This window comes from Agelaius phoeniceus, chromosome 2 (assembly GCF_051311805.1).
Source record: "Agelaius phoeniceus isolate bAgePho1 chromosome 2, bAgePho1.hap1, whole genome shotgun sequence".
Lineage (NCBI taxonomy): Eukaryota > Metazoa > Chordata > Aves > Passeriformes > Icteridae > Agelaius > Agelaius phoeniceus.
The window spans coordinates 63,943,336-63,956,338 of NC_135266.1; the positions used below are offsets into that span (position 1 = coordinate 63,943,336).

Here is a 13,003-nt window from a genome sequence, read left to right on the forward strand (position 1 = left end):
AAAGAAATCTCCCACTCTGCATTCAGGGTTTTCAACTCCTGTCAGCCCTTGGCTACCACTTATCTACAGCGAGTGTCTTGTCCACTGTCTGTGGCCCATGAGTTTTGACACCTTGAAGTATTTTCAGACACTATTCCTCATCTTTTAAGGCATATCCAGCCTCTTCCCATGGTTATTAACTTCACAAAGCTTTGAGTCCATCTTTTGAAAGAGTCAGTCAAGATGCTCTTTGATTCAATCAAATACATGAGGCTATGCCACCATTTGTCATCTTTCTACTCTGTGTGGCCTAGATAGAACTGTCAGAAAGGAATTGTGCATTTCCTTTCAACTGTGTGTTCATTTGGGGATTTTCTTTTTGCAAACAAACATCCAATGACTGAATATCAAAAAATTATGTATCAATTAAAATATTCTTAATGACAGTAATATTTTCAATATTGAGTTTCTTAGCCAGAATACATCAAACCCATAATCTGAAATACTAGACATTTTATAATATGTTTCCTATTAATCATGTTGAATATTTTGCTTTATGACAATCCTTAAAATTTTGGAGTTTTACATTAGACATAAAAAGAAAAAAAATTCAGTCTCCATAAATTTTCCAAAATGTTCTTTTAGTCTTTATTTACTGCTGAAATATGATGGATTTGTTCACAGTTACGTGATTATTCATCTTCGTTCTCACTACAGAAACACGGAACAGTTCTGTATTTTCAGCATCACTGTTGACAACTTTAGCACAGCCATCAGACAAATGTCACTGTTCTTTTTGCTCCTGGTACTTTTAAACTTCTTATTAGCCTTATATCCTAAAGAAAATCCAGTGAGTTTTCTGTAATCATCTTTATAAAACTTACTTGGAACTGCTGCTGCCTTGGAACCATTTCTAAATCAAGACGTGACTCTCCCTTTTCTGAAACCCTCTTTTTGTATTTGTATCTATTCCAGACAGCCACGTGTCCCCACATCCCCAGCCCCTCCCCAGCTTCGGGGGACACTCTTGTAGGCAGGGCTAGAAGTGTACCAGTGATGTGGCAGCACATCACATGGCACAGAGGAGATTTGCTGAGTCCCCCAAGTTTTTGCAGCAGTCTTCTCCCATGGCCTGATGACCTGTACTGAACTTTAGGAACCCTGGTGAGGAGACAGTTTATAGCGTGCAGGGAGTTCAGCAACAGAGGAAAAACAATGGATAACACCTCTATGGATTTTTAACTAGCACTTAACTGCTGCCCAAGCCACCAAAATTGCATAAGAATATCTCAGCAAATCCTCTGCTAGCATCTTCCCCTCCCTGACAAAAGGGTGGAACACTGAAGAATTGTAGGGGAGTGTATCTCCTCACATTAATGCTGCTTTCTTGAAGGGAAAAACTTTTCTAAACAACACACAACCTAAAGACCACCAAGCCAGCTTGATCTCAGAGTACATTCAAACCTGTCCTCATTCAAACCACCTTCAACCTAGAGCACTTTAGCTTTTACTTCCATATTTTGCCCAAGGCTGTGTGTGATGCTTGCAATCAGAGCAGTACAGATGTTGCAAGCAGATACAGACCTAAACACAGATTGTAATGTAAAAGACAAGAGTTATTAATGGTCTGCAGATAAATAGGATAAAAGGTCAACACAATTTCTATGTAATAAGCTTTTATTTAGAAGGTTCAGCCTTTTTTGGTTCACTTACTTAAACTAATTTGTGTTTTAAAAAAATTACCCCACCCCCCACAGATTTTTCCAGGGACTATATGGTATACACAATATTTGCCCTAACAGAGGACTAAAACCAGCATGCAGTCCTGCACCCACTCTATAAGGTTCAATTTGGTGCTTACTTCTAATGACAAATAAATCATATATTGCAGACAGCTTCTCTTGTAGCCAAAAGCAACAGGGAGTGAATGACCACCATGAACTGGCAGTCCAAAATAAGTTTTGCTTATTTGCAGGAGTGAAAGAGAGCTGCCTGACTGCCAGTGAACTGCAGAAAGTGAGAGTACACAATTAAAAGGTACACTTGAAGAGGGAAAGATGATGCAGCCGTGCCTCCCTGCTGACATATGAAAATAGGCAAAACAAAGAGCTGAATGCTCAGGACACTACAGCTGCTGGATGGGAACCCTTCCCACATAACATTAATCTCTCTGTATTCAGCAGTCTCCAGTGCCTTGACTTACAAAGCCAGACACAACTTCCTTCCCACACTCAAGAGCAAACAAACTGTATTTTTGCTGCAATAAATTTGTATGTATAAATTTGTACAAGTGCCTTTGTGCCACATTGACACAGGATCTTTAAGTAAGACCACCCAAAGATCCAATGGCTGTCCCCACATTTCAAAATTCAGTTATGCAGCAATACTTTCTTCCATCTTAATTATTGTCTCCTGCAGCAGGAAAAGCAAGGTACAAACGTTACTGTGATATCAAAAAGGGTGTTTTTTAACTAATGCTGTAAAATAATTTTTAAATGTTGTTTCACAGTTTATCATGTTGCTCTAAGGACACGTTGCTGTCAAAGTGAGAATTCTAGCCCTTTCTGCCATCACTTCCCTTGCATCAGTTCTAGGAATGACCTGACTGCAGAGGGAGGCAGATCAGCCTGCTGGGCACCATGAAAATTTAACAGCCAGAAAAAACAAACCCCTCTTAACTCCCTTAAAAGTGCATCTTTTGGAGAAGTGAGAAGAAGTGTGGAGGACTTACTAATGTAAATTGTGTGAAATTTTTGGAACTACTTCTATTAATATGGACAATATTAAAAGAACAAAAGGAAAAAATAATCCATCCAATCACAAACATTTTAGTAGGGGTGTGCAATTTTAAAATATTTCTACAATATCTGTCAGGAAAAAAAGTTTAAAAAAAAACACCCATCCCTTTCTGCTGATTTCTACACCCAGGTTGCAACCACACATCTTGATCTGTTAATGCAAGGGTTCTAATACCTTGCTATGAATTTGTTAACAAAATAATTTCATTCTTAAAAATGATCCTTCACTTTAAGTGAAGGCAAATTATGCTACCAAACAACTTCTCAAGTAACTGGTTCACCACAAACTGGACAGAAACCAATTCCACACACTTTACTGGGAAAAACAGCAGTGTTTGGTGGGCGTTTTTTTAATGCACATTAAATTTATGTGTCGACAAGCATTTGATCCTATTAAAGCATATCTTCAGAAAAAGGGCTTTTTTTTTCTTAAGAAGAAAGGGTTACAAAGATTTGGGCCCACAGTTCACTTACTGAAAGAATGTCAAACATTTTTTTAACACAGCTTCTGTGGTTCCAGTCATTCAAGAATTTTGCAGGGAAAAAAGTTAACAACAAAGTTAAAGCCAAGCACTCATGAGAGAAACCCATTTGCCTCCACTGTCTGTGAAAAGGCAGGAGGGGATTTTGATCCAGCAGAACTGAGAACACAGAGAGGTCCAGGCTCTGCTGTGTGATAAGACCATCCAAAATAACCTAGATATGGTAAGTATTCTGCTCATACCACCACTTTGTTCATACTGTAGAAGTAGTTGGCTCAAACATTTTAAATTGAGATCAATGACACCAACAATAAAATTAGAAAGCAATCCATTGATTTCCAGATACTCATTTTGCACCACCTCCAGTTCCCTGAGAAAAGCACAAATACCAAGTGGCTGCACAGCAAATGAGATGGGAAGTTATTCAGATAAATATAGCTGAGCCAAATAAGTTTTTGTGGGTTCTTTTGGGTTTGTTTTTTTTTTGGCTTTTTTTTTTTGTTTTGTTTGGGTTTTTTTATTTGGTTGGTTTTTGGGGGTTTGTTTGTTTGTTTTGGTGGAGTTTTTTGTTTGTTTTTCTTGTTGTTTGGTTTGGTTTTTCTTTTGTTTTTTGGTTTTTTTGTTTGTTTTTTGTTTTGGTTTGGTTTTTGGGTTTTTGTTGTTTTGGTTTTGATTTTTGGTTTTGTTTTGGGTTTTTGTTTGTTTGTTTTTTGTTTTGTTTTGTTGTTGTTTGGTTGGGGGTTTTTGTATTTTTTTTGAACCCCAGTCAGTCCCATGAGTGATGACACAAAGGAACAGGGCAGTCCAAGAAGTCCAGGAACATCTTGATTGTTTCTTTCTTTGACAGTGCCAATTTTAAACATTCAGGGGACTGTGCCTTCCCTGACCCTTCAAAACACTTATAAACAAACCTAAATGAAATAAATATTAATAGGACAATACTCCATTCCATTCTTGCTGCTCCTGTTCCTCACACCTTACTGCTGGGTTCACATCCCTACAAAGTTAAGCAAACCTAGCACTGATGCAACACATTGAACAGGATTAAGGAAAAAAAAGAAACTAAAAAATTAGAATTTTCTTCAACTAAATTAATTTCCTCACAGGAAACTATGACTAAGGACTGTTTAGTCCAGAATATTCTTATGAAGAGCTCTATTGTTGAGCCTTCACACCACAACACATATCTACCCTGTTTTCTAAGATTTTAGTCAAATTCCCTTTAGTACATTTGAAACCTTACATGTTTCAGTTTTATTTGAAAGTGGTTGTTTCACCACTCACAATAATGACTTCAGGTTGTTGCCCTATGTCTCCTTTTGATGGCTTTTATTAGTTCAAGTCAAATTCTGCAGCAGGCACTGCCTCTCTTGCCTTTCCACAGCAGCTAGCAAGACCAGCACCAGCCCATCAACCTTCTATCAGCAGGCACCACAAGGGCAGCTGCCTCCACACTTGGATTTAAAGGTCAAAAGGCAAATCAAAATGAAGTTGTAGGGGTCCCCAGAGATCATCTCTTCAGAGTGGGAACACCACAAATTCATTAATTCTTGCAGATTGCTTAATGTCTTCTATGTGTTCATGTAATGAAAGTAGTTTGTGTGCATACTTTACCCTGCAGGCAAACCCACAAAGAGCCATCAAAAGGGTCAGAATACTTTACAACCACAAGCCTTACTTCAGAAAGTACCAGTGAAAATTTATTTCAGATAAATATATTGCTGTGTTCACATGGAAAAATGAAGATAAAAAGGGTTATAGGCATCCATTTATTTTGGATTCCTTTCATCACATACATCTACTGCCTGGTTTCCAGAAATCTCAGGCCCTTTCAAGTGCACTTGTAATCACAGGCTTCCAGATCTTGTTAACTCACTCACATTACCCAAAATCAGAGGGCAGAGTTTTAGGTCTTGATCAGTGTGGTGGAGCTGTGGCACAGCAAAGGCAAGACATGCTGCTCAGCTTGGTCTGACATACCCTAACATCCACAGCAGTCCCTGCTCTCTGTGCTCACGCAGCTGCCTGGAATCTTTGCTGGCAATGAATACCGAGACTGGAAGACAGAAATATGGCTGAAACTGAAAACGCCTCTGCTACATAAACAGATGAAATTCATTGCACTACCAGTTTCCAAATGCAGACCTTGGAGAAAATGCCAGCCAGTGTATGGTTAAGAGTTTCAGCATATTGGGCCAGATTCCAAAACCCTCAAGCCAGTTAGTAATTAACAGACATCTAGGTCCTCCACATGAAAGAAGTCTATTGTTAAAACAGTGACACAAATTTTTCCTTTCCTCTTCCTAGCCAGTCTCTGCCTGTGCTTTAAGATTCCCTCAGGACTATAACAGCCTATGATTTTAGAACCTCCACTTCTCAAACAGACAATTTGTTAGACTTTTAGTTGCCAAGAATGCAAACATGCTTACACCAGAGGTAGAACAAAATTCATTTACAGGCTTCTCAGAGACCCATAATCTCCCCTTTCTTTCATTTAATACCTGGGGGAAAAAAAATTATCTGAATAACCTTCTACCATATCTACAATAGCAAAAGAATTACAAAACATAGTAACAAAACATACTGAGGACCTGTAAATACTCTGAGTCCAATTAGTGAGCAACATACCTACAGGGAATATTAGCCTATGTCTTCACAGATAATGATGTGTTGCAGCAAAATTTCTAAGATAAACCAAAGGCTGCCTCACTAAAACCATTTTGTTTGTAATCAATTTGTAAAGTAGGAGTGATCTATGATTTGCAGTGAATTGCCTGTTCTCTGTTCTGTTACCTTACTGAAGATAGACTTGTGAATAACAAGAGGCTACATATAAACCACAGAAACTAATCAATGTAATAAAAAAGTAGATTATATCAGAGTTGCATTTTGAAAGGATGAAGTGCAGACATTCATCTGTAAGTGAGCAAGTTAAATCACCAAGGATAACAGGGAAAATGTGACAGAGCGGGAGCTGGCAGAAGTATTCAATGGATATAATGACACTTTAAGAAGAGTCAATAAAACAAAGAGCCAAGCCTATCAGAAAAGGACAGAAAGCTCTATCAGAACTTAAAAAAAAAAAAAAAAAAAAAAAAATACAAAAAAAACCCAACAAAACCCATATTTTCTGAATGCCCATGGCTTTCCAAAGTCTATGACTTTGACTGCTTTGCTGTTTGCTGGAGCTTGACTTGCGTGTCTCTACCTCACCCAAATCTATCTGGTCATATGAGGAAAAACCCAAATCCCCACTGCATTCACAGTGAAAAAACCATCCCTGGAGAAGATTAATTCTAGATTAAAACTAGATTAATTCCTTTGAGACCAGGTTCACCTCCTCCCACTCCAAGGAGCTACATGCACTCTGCCTGTCCATGCAATTGCTCATTTTAACTCTCAGCATATGACCAGAGCTATGTAATGAAAGCTTAATTCAGCAACTCAGTCAACAGCACCATTCTCCAGGACAGTTGGTCCTTTCCTGTCACCCCGTGGGAGCGCTGCCCTCACCTCTGGGTACAGGGAGTCAGTCCAGGTGCAGACTGCAGAGCCCCAGGAAGCTCCCACTGCTGCTGGAGGAGAGCTGCAGGCAGGTTGCTGGGATGTCAGATCAGCATCGCTTGTGAGCTTCTGCCACCTAACAAGTTTGGGAAGAACTGAGCTTACTGGTTCACTGGCAGAATTTGATGCTGTGTTGCAGAAAGCCTATCTTACAGTTCCAGGCTAAAAGCAAAAGGAAGGAAACTCAGGCATGTATCAAAAGTGCCTCATAAATTTTGTCCTAAGTCTTTAATTTAAAGAAAGATATAGTTACCATTCTTTTTGCTTCAAGTAGCAAGCAAAATCTATTAGTACTTTCTAATATATTCAAAAATTCAAAATTTGTCCAAGGCAGGTAGTCATGTTCTTTCAGATTCTTCCAGCATATGGCTCCATCTCCTCTGCATTTGGTTTATTCTGTATATACAATTGTAAAGCCACAAGTGTTCCCTAACATTCAGCATTCACAAGCACATTTATTAATAATTCAGCAAAGCCAGATTAATCTGCAAGCATCACCTCATAATGCAGAATATTCCAAGAGCAAGAAAAGCTTGTGCTTAATTTTAAAATGAACAATTACAAGGGAGAAGTCTCTTTTATAAAACATAATAAACTACTATTTTATTGAGAGATTTGCCAGCACATCAGGAGTGCTGAGCCATCCTCTTCCCAGCAATGCTGCTGTGAGTTGTCTCATTCCTGTCTGGGGACCTGGGCAGCTCTCATGGGCTGAGCTTCAGCCACAGATGAAGGCAGGTCTGTGTAAACGTTTAAAAGGTTTTATACAAGTACAAAGCAGATGCTGGACATCAAAATCTTCTGGAGGATCTTGGGTCAGATGAGAGCTCCAGGTCATGTAAACACAGCATTCCTGTCCCCACAATAATCACATTTCTACCCCCCGCCACGAGGTATCGACAAGATGGGAAATATTTTCCCAATTATTTAAGCATGTTTATCTCTACAGTTTTAAAGCGGTGGCAAAAAAAGAAGCAACAAAAAAGCACCCTCCGTGCTTTTTAAGAGTGGGTTATATTTTTGCCCCCGTGAAAAACACCTTTACATAACCACAACACCAACACTCGCAAAGGCAACGAAGCTGAAAATTATAAATGGAGATATCAAACTTTATTTTCGCATTTCGAACAGAAAAGGGCAGCGACAACTTAGCGCTCCATACGGCAGCAGCGCAGCCAGCAAGGAAGAAGAGCAGAGGCCAGCAGCGATGTTACGCAACTCCACGTACCAAACGCTTTAATTTACGATACATTAATGAGCAGACCGCAGCCGGACACCCACCCTGTGCCCCGCGCTCCTCCTGGCCCCAAGATGGCGCCGGCGCCCCCACAGCCCCGCGCACAGCCCGCCCCCCGGCCCGCCCCCTCCAACATGGCGGACGCACCTCCAGTCCCTCGGCCGTGCCCCCGCCCCGCCTGCACCGCCTCTCCGCCGCCGCGCGGCCCTGCCCCCGCCCCGCCCTCCCTGCTTCTCCATTGGTCACCGCCGCCGCCCCTCCTGCCGTCACAACCAATGGAAAGAGAGGGAAGGGCTGCGCGCGCGCGGCCCCGCCTCATGTGGGGCCGCCCACATCCCGCTTCTCGCGCTCCCCGGCGGGGTTGCGTCCCCTGGCGGTCGGCAGCGCGGGTGCAGCGTTGGGCGAGAAGGAGGAGGAGGAGGAGAAGGGAAGAAGCAGCAGCAGAAGAAGAAGCCGGCGGGGGCCTGGCCGAGGCCCCGAGGGGTGCGGGAGTGACCTGGGGCCCGAGCCCTGGCCGCAGGCACGCCCCATGCCGGCCTGCCAGCCCCACCGGCACCACGGCCCCTGCCCGCCGGCCCTCGGCGCGGGCCCTGCGGCCGTGGCGGAGCGCAGCGAGACCCCGACCTGAGCCGGGCTCGGCGCCGTCACAGCGCCGGTGACAGCTCTCCGATCAGAGCCCCGGAGGATGGAAGAGAAAAGCAGTAAGCCTTTGAAAAAAATTATAGCTACATATGTATATATATGCATGTTTTGGGCAGCCATTAGTCTTGTAAGAAACATTTTTAGGAGTCACCTGTCTTGACCTACTTTCCCGTTCAACTCAATGGGGTATCCAGAATGAATGGCAAGTTGGGGTTGATTTCTTTTTTCAGTTACAGCATAGAAAAGATGAAGGAGCGAACGTAAATAAGGCATGTTTTACGCTGTCTGTGTCATTACGGGCTGCCCACGGAGGTGGTGGAGTCACCGTCCCTGCAGGTGTTTAAGGGAAGCCTGGATGTGGCACTCAGTGCCAAGGTCCAGTTTGCGTCCTGCAGCTCGGTCATGGGTTGGACTGGATGATCTCAGAGGTCTTTTCCAACCTATTTGATTCCGTGATTCATGGAGATAAAAATTTGGAATCTTCAATGTGTGCAGTCTTACTTAGTATTCTTGCAGTGTTGAAGAGTGCTGTCTTACTTAGTATTCTTGCAGTGAAGGTTATCTTGCATTTGTCAAGAAACAAATTCAGTAATTTATGTACTTAAAAACAGCTTTCCTTTTTTTCCCCTAAATAAATTGGTTTAGTTATAGTACTGCTGTACTGAGCACATCAATTTAGGAAAAACCCAACTGTGAGTTAATGGACAGGGTGATTGTGGAGGCTCATCTGAATGTGCTGGAAAGTTCAGGTCGTCTTGTAACAGCTTCATGCTTGAAGGACAGCAAGAAATGGCCTAAGTAAAAAAATTTCCTCACACTTATTGTTTGAGTGTTCCTCAGCTAGATCTTGACAAGGCATGGGATGACTGTTTGAAAGGGGAGTGACTATTTCAACACAACATATTCTCACACAGTGCTCCTCCACTCATGCCCACTGCAGTATTTACTAGTATAAATTTTGAAAAGCTCAGTAAATACAATTATTTTTAATTTCTCACCCGATCTCTTACTCACTTGTCCATTCTGCATCTCTTGCAGTGCTGTGTGACCTCTTTGAAGAGGAGAACCTTACCAGTTCCAGGGAGGAGAGCACTGAAGGTAGTATAATTTGCATTTATAGAGGGAAAGAGGAAAGGAATGTATATTTGGCACTGCTTCTGATATGAAAATTACTACTGGAAGACAATAGTTTTCCTTTTATGGTGTAAGAGGTTTGTAAGCAGCTACTACAGGAAACATGCACCCAGCTTGTTTATCTGGTGGCTGGAGTAAGTAGCCCTGACCTTTGCTGCTTGTTGCTTGCTCTAGCATCACTGCCCTGCACAATGCTGGGAAAAAAGAGATATGTGGTCACAAGGATTCTATAAAGGGAAAAGAAAATCCCTCCAGCCAGGTGCCAGTGCACACCCTGATCCATCAGCTGGAGAGATGGTTCTCAATGCTGACAAGGTAGATGTATCTGGTGTCTGCTCATTCCCTGTCCTTCTGGCTGTGATTGGTGGTAGCAGCATTAGCACTGGAGAGTTTAGTGATGTGGACATCTGTCTTTTTTGAAATGAAAGTTATACTATGAACAAAAATGAAATCTTTGCTTCTCTGTGCAAAACAAAGCTTTTGCTGCTGGAGTTTTGGGGCACTCCAGCATAAGAACTGGGGGGGCATTTCCAAAGTGAGTGTTTTATTTCCCTATAGCCTACACATTATTATAGCTGAGGACCCAGAAACAAGAAACTGTTCTGTCACCCACCCTTGGAATTAATCCATCCACAGTGCTATCCAGATTTAGTCAATGTATGGAAATAGCTGAAAACATGTAATGAATAAGGACAGAAGTTTTAATCTGCAGTGGAGAAACTTATTACTAGAAGTTCAAAATGCATATTTTTAATTGAATGTGTTTTAAAAATTTTATTTTAAACACAAATATTAAATATACTTTTTGTTATATTAAATTTGTGATACTGTCATGCACAGCAAAAGGGTGGGAATGGCACAGGGCAGGTGGTGTCCCTTGGACCAATAGTGTAGGTTTCCAAAAATTGTTGTGACTTTTTCTGTACTTGGACTTTAGGCTTTCCACATGTTTAAAAAAATTTCTGTTAATATAAGAGATCATTAAATTTTGTTGAGAGTTAGTGCCAAATCAAGCTATTTCACAAGAGAAAAGTACTTTTATTATTTCCTGTTGATATTAAATATTATGCCTTTAGCTGCTGGTGACATGAGCAGCAGGGGTTGTTGTGACCAAAGTTTGTTACTTCTTTCTCTGCTGTCGTGGAGCTTTTGAGAGTAACCACACTGCCATAGCATCACTGGGCTTCAGGTACCCTGGGTGACAGAAATCATTCTCCACTAAGCCAAAAAATGAAGGAATATTATTTATGAGCCTGAAAGGAATGCAGTATTTCTTGACTGCTGGGAAGGTGTTATCCCAGCACCAACAGAGATTTGCTTTCTGAAAGTGAAATGTAAAACCTAGTGTGGTGACAGTGGTGACTCCACCTCTAAAAATTGAGTAGGAAAACAGATTAGCTTATGCTTTTGTGTTTGGTCATTGAAGAAGAGCAAAATTAACTGAGAAAGAGCTGGTTCTTTGTTCTGCCATCATCTTTTGACACACTGAAACATATTTCCTTTTCACAGTCCTTGACAAAGATGCACAGCTAAAATTTTTACAAGACCCTTCTTGATCGGGCTTAGAACCTCAAAGGTACATACATACCTTTGAAAGAGAAGAGGTTCTAAACCAGTAGCTTAAAAAACATTTCTTTAAACAAAATGTTCTTTATCAATATTTCTCATAGAGGAAGGGGGCATGATATATGGGGTGTCTTAGTTATTTCAACTGATACCCCTTGTTGAACAACATTTATCAAACTGCTTTTATCTGAAAATATATTTTAAAGTTTTTATCTGAAAATATATTTGAAAGTTTTTTCCCTGACAAAACCTACCAAAACTAATGATGGGACAGGATAGTCAGCCTATGCAGCTAAGAGAGGTTACAGCTATGAAAAAAAAATCCCAGTGTCTTTTGTCAAGTAAAATATTCGGTTCATTCAGTTGAAAATATTCTCCTGTGTTGCTTTTGTGAATTTCAGTGATTCATTTTTAATGGGATTCATTTGCTGGTCTTTGAAGAAAGGCTTCCACAGCTCCTTTTGTGACCTGCTTAAAAAGTTGCTTGAAGGAACATTGTGCACCATTGGAAGCCACTCCAGTTCATCACTTGACTTCTGTTTCACTTTCTTGATTAGGTTTAGGAGTAGACTTCTGGAGTTTTAATGAATCCTGCTGTACTGATTGTTTTTTTCAAAAATGACTCCAAATTAAATGACTGGGAGCCTTTGAATAGTCCACTGGGAGTTTGCATGTTTTTAGACTTCTCAGGAGATGTAAATGGTAATTTGCATTTCAGGTGATGTGAAGACATTTTGGACACAATTGGGAGGTAGAAGAGTGGATGTCATATTTGAGAAGCTGCAAAATGTGCTGTCCTTGCTGAAGGAAAAGATCAAGAATGGAACTGCAACAAACCAAGGTTTGAAATCCTTGTGGTGATTAAACTGCAGAGTAGCTGTGGCCTACATTGTGTAGGTCTGTGTGATATCTGCCATAATCCAGATATCTCTGAATTTTAATAACTTAGCTGTTGGTGGTTTTAAGCACTTTAAAAATATCTTTAAAAAAAAAAAAAGAAGAAAAGTAATTTCAGGTACAATTGGCTATTTTCTTGTTTTGCCTGCATACTTTTTCGACAATGAATGGCTCTTAAGCACATGGAACTGAAATATTCATTTTTGAGAAGTAATGAAATATCTGCAGTGCCTTGTGTTTCATATATCATCAGAAGTTTTAGCCTTTCAGGCTGTTGTCAGTGAATTGAGTGGTTTTGGGGTAGGATAATAATCACCTCAGTATTATTTTTTATCAGAGACACCATTATAACATGAAACAATAGTAGAAAAATGTGACACTAATGCATTTCAGATTGTTCCTGATTTCAAGGAAAGAAGCTTCCTCTATCTACATCAAAATACACTAAAATCATAATTCTGATAAGCTTGGAGCAGTACACAGATTTCTTTTTACTGGTTTATTTAATTGAGTAAAATTGCTTCTTTTTGCTAAGTCACCTATATAAATGTAATCTGTGGACCTTATTGGGTTTTTTTTTGTGCAAGAAAATGTACAGTGGTGTAAGATGCTTTTAAACTAATATAGCCACACACTCTGCATTATATATATAGCACTTCCTCTAAACTGGAAGTGCAGGTTTTTTTGTTCTTGAGCTCCCACAT

The 13,003-nt window shown here is 40.6% G+C and overlaps 2 protein-coding genes across 2 annotated transcripts in view; one reads left to right on the plus strand and one right to left on the minus strand.

Annotated features, from left to right (window-relative positions):
* Nucleotides 1-6,915, minus strand: part of CAB39L (calcium binding protein 39 like) — a 59,732-nt gene extending 52,817 nt beyond the window's left edge. Inside the window, exon 1 of the mRNA XM_054628475.2 lies at nucleotides 6,773-6,915. The gene's annotated coding sequence lies outside the window, so the exon portion shown is untranslated. The remainder of the gene's footprint in view (nucleotides 1-6,772) is intronic.
* A 1,553-nt stretch (nucleotides 6,916-8,468) lies between these two features.
* The window catches only part of SETDB2 (SET domain bifurcated histone lysine methyltransferase 2), a 47,415-nt gene continuing 42,880 nt past the window's right edge, over nucleotides 8,469-13,003 (plus strand). The window contains exons 1-3 of the mRNA XM_077174670.1: nucleotides 8,469-8,761; nucleotides 9,741-9,800; nucleotides 12,121-12,243. Coding sequence (XP_077030785.1) covers nucleotides 8,746-8,761; nucleotides 9,741-9,800; nucleotides 12,121-12,243 — 199 coding nt within the window. The 5' untranslated portion in view covers nucleotides 8,469-8,745. The remainder of the gene's footprint in view (nucleotides 8,762-9,740; nucleotides 9,801-12,120; nucleotides 12,244-13,003) is intronic.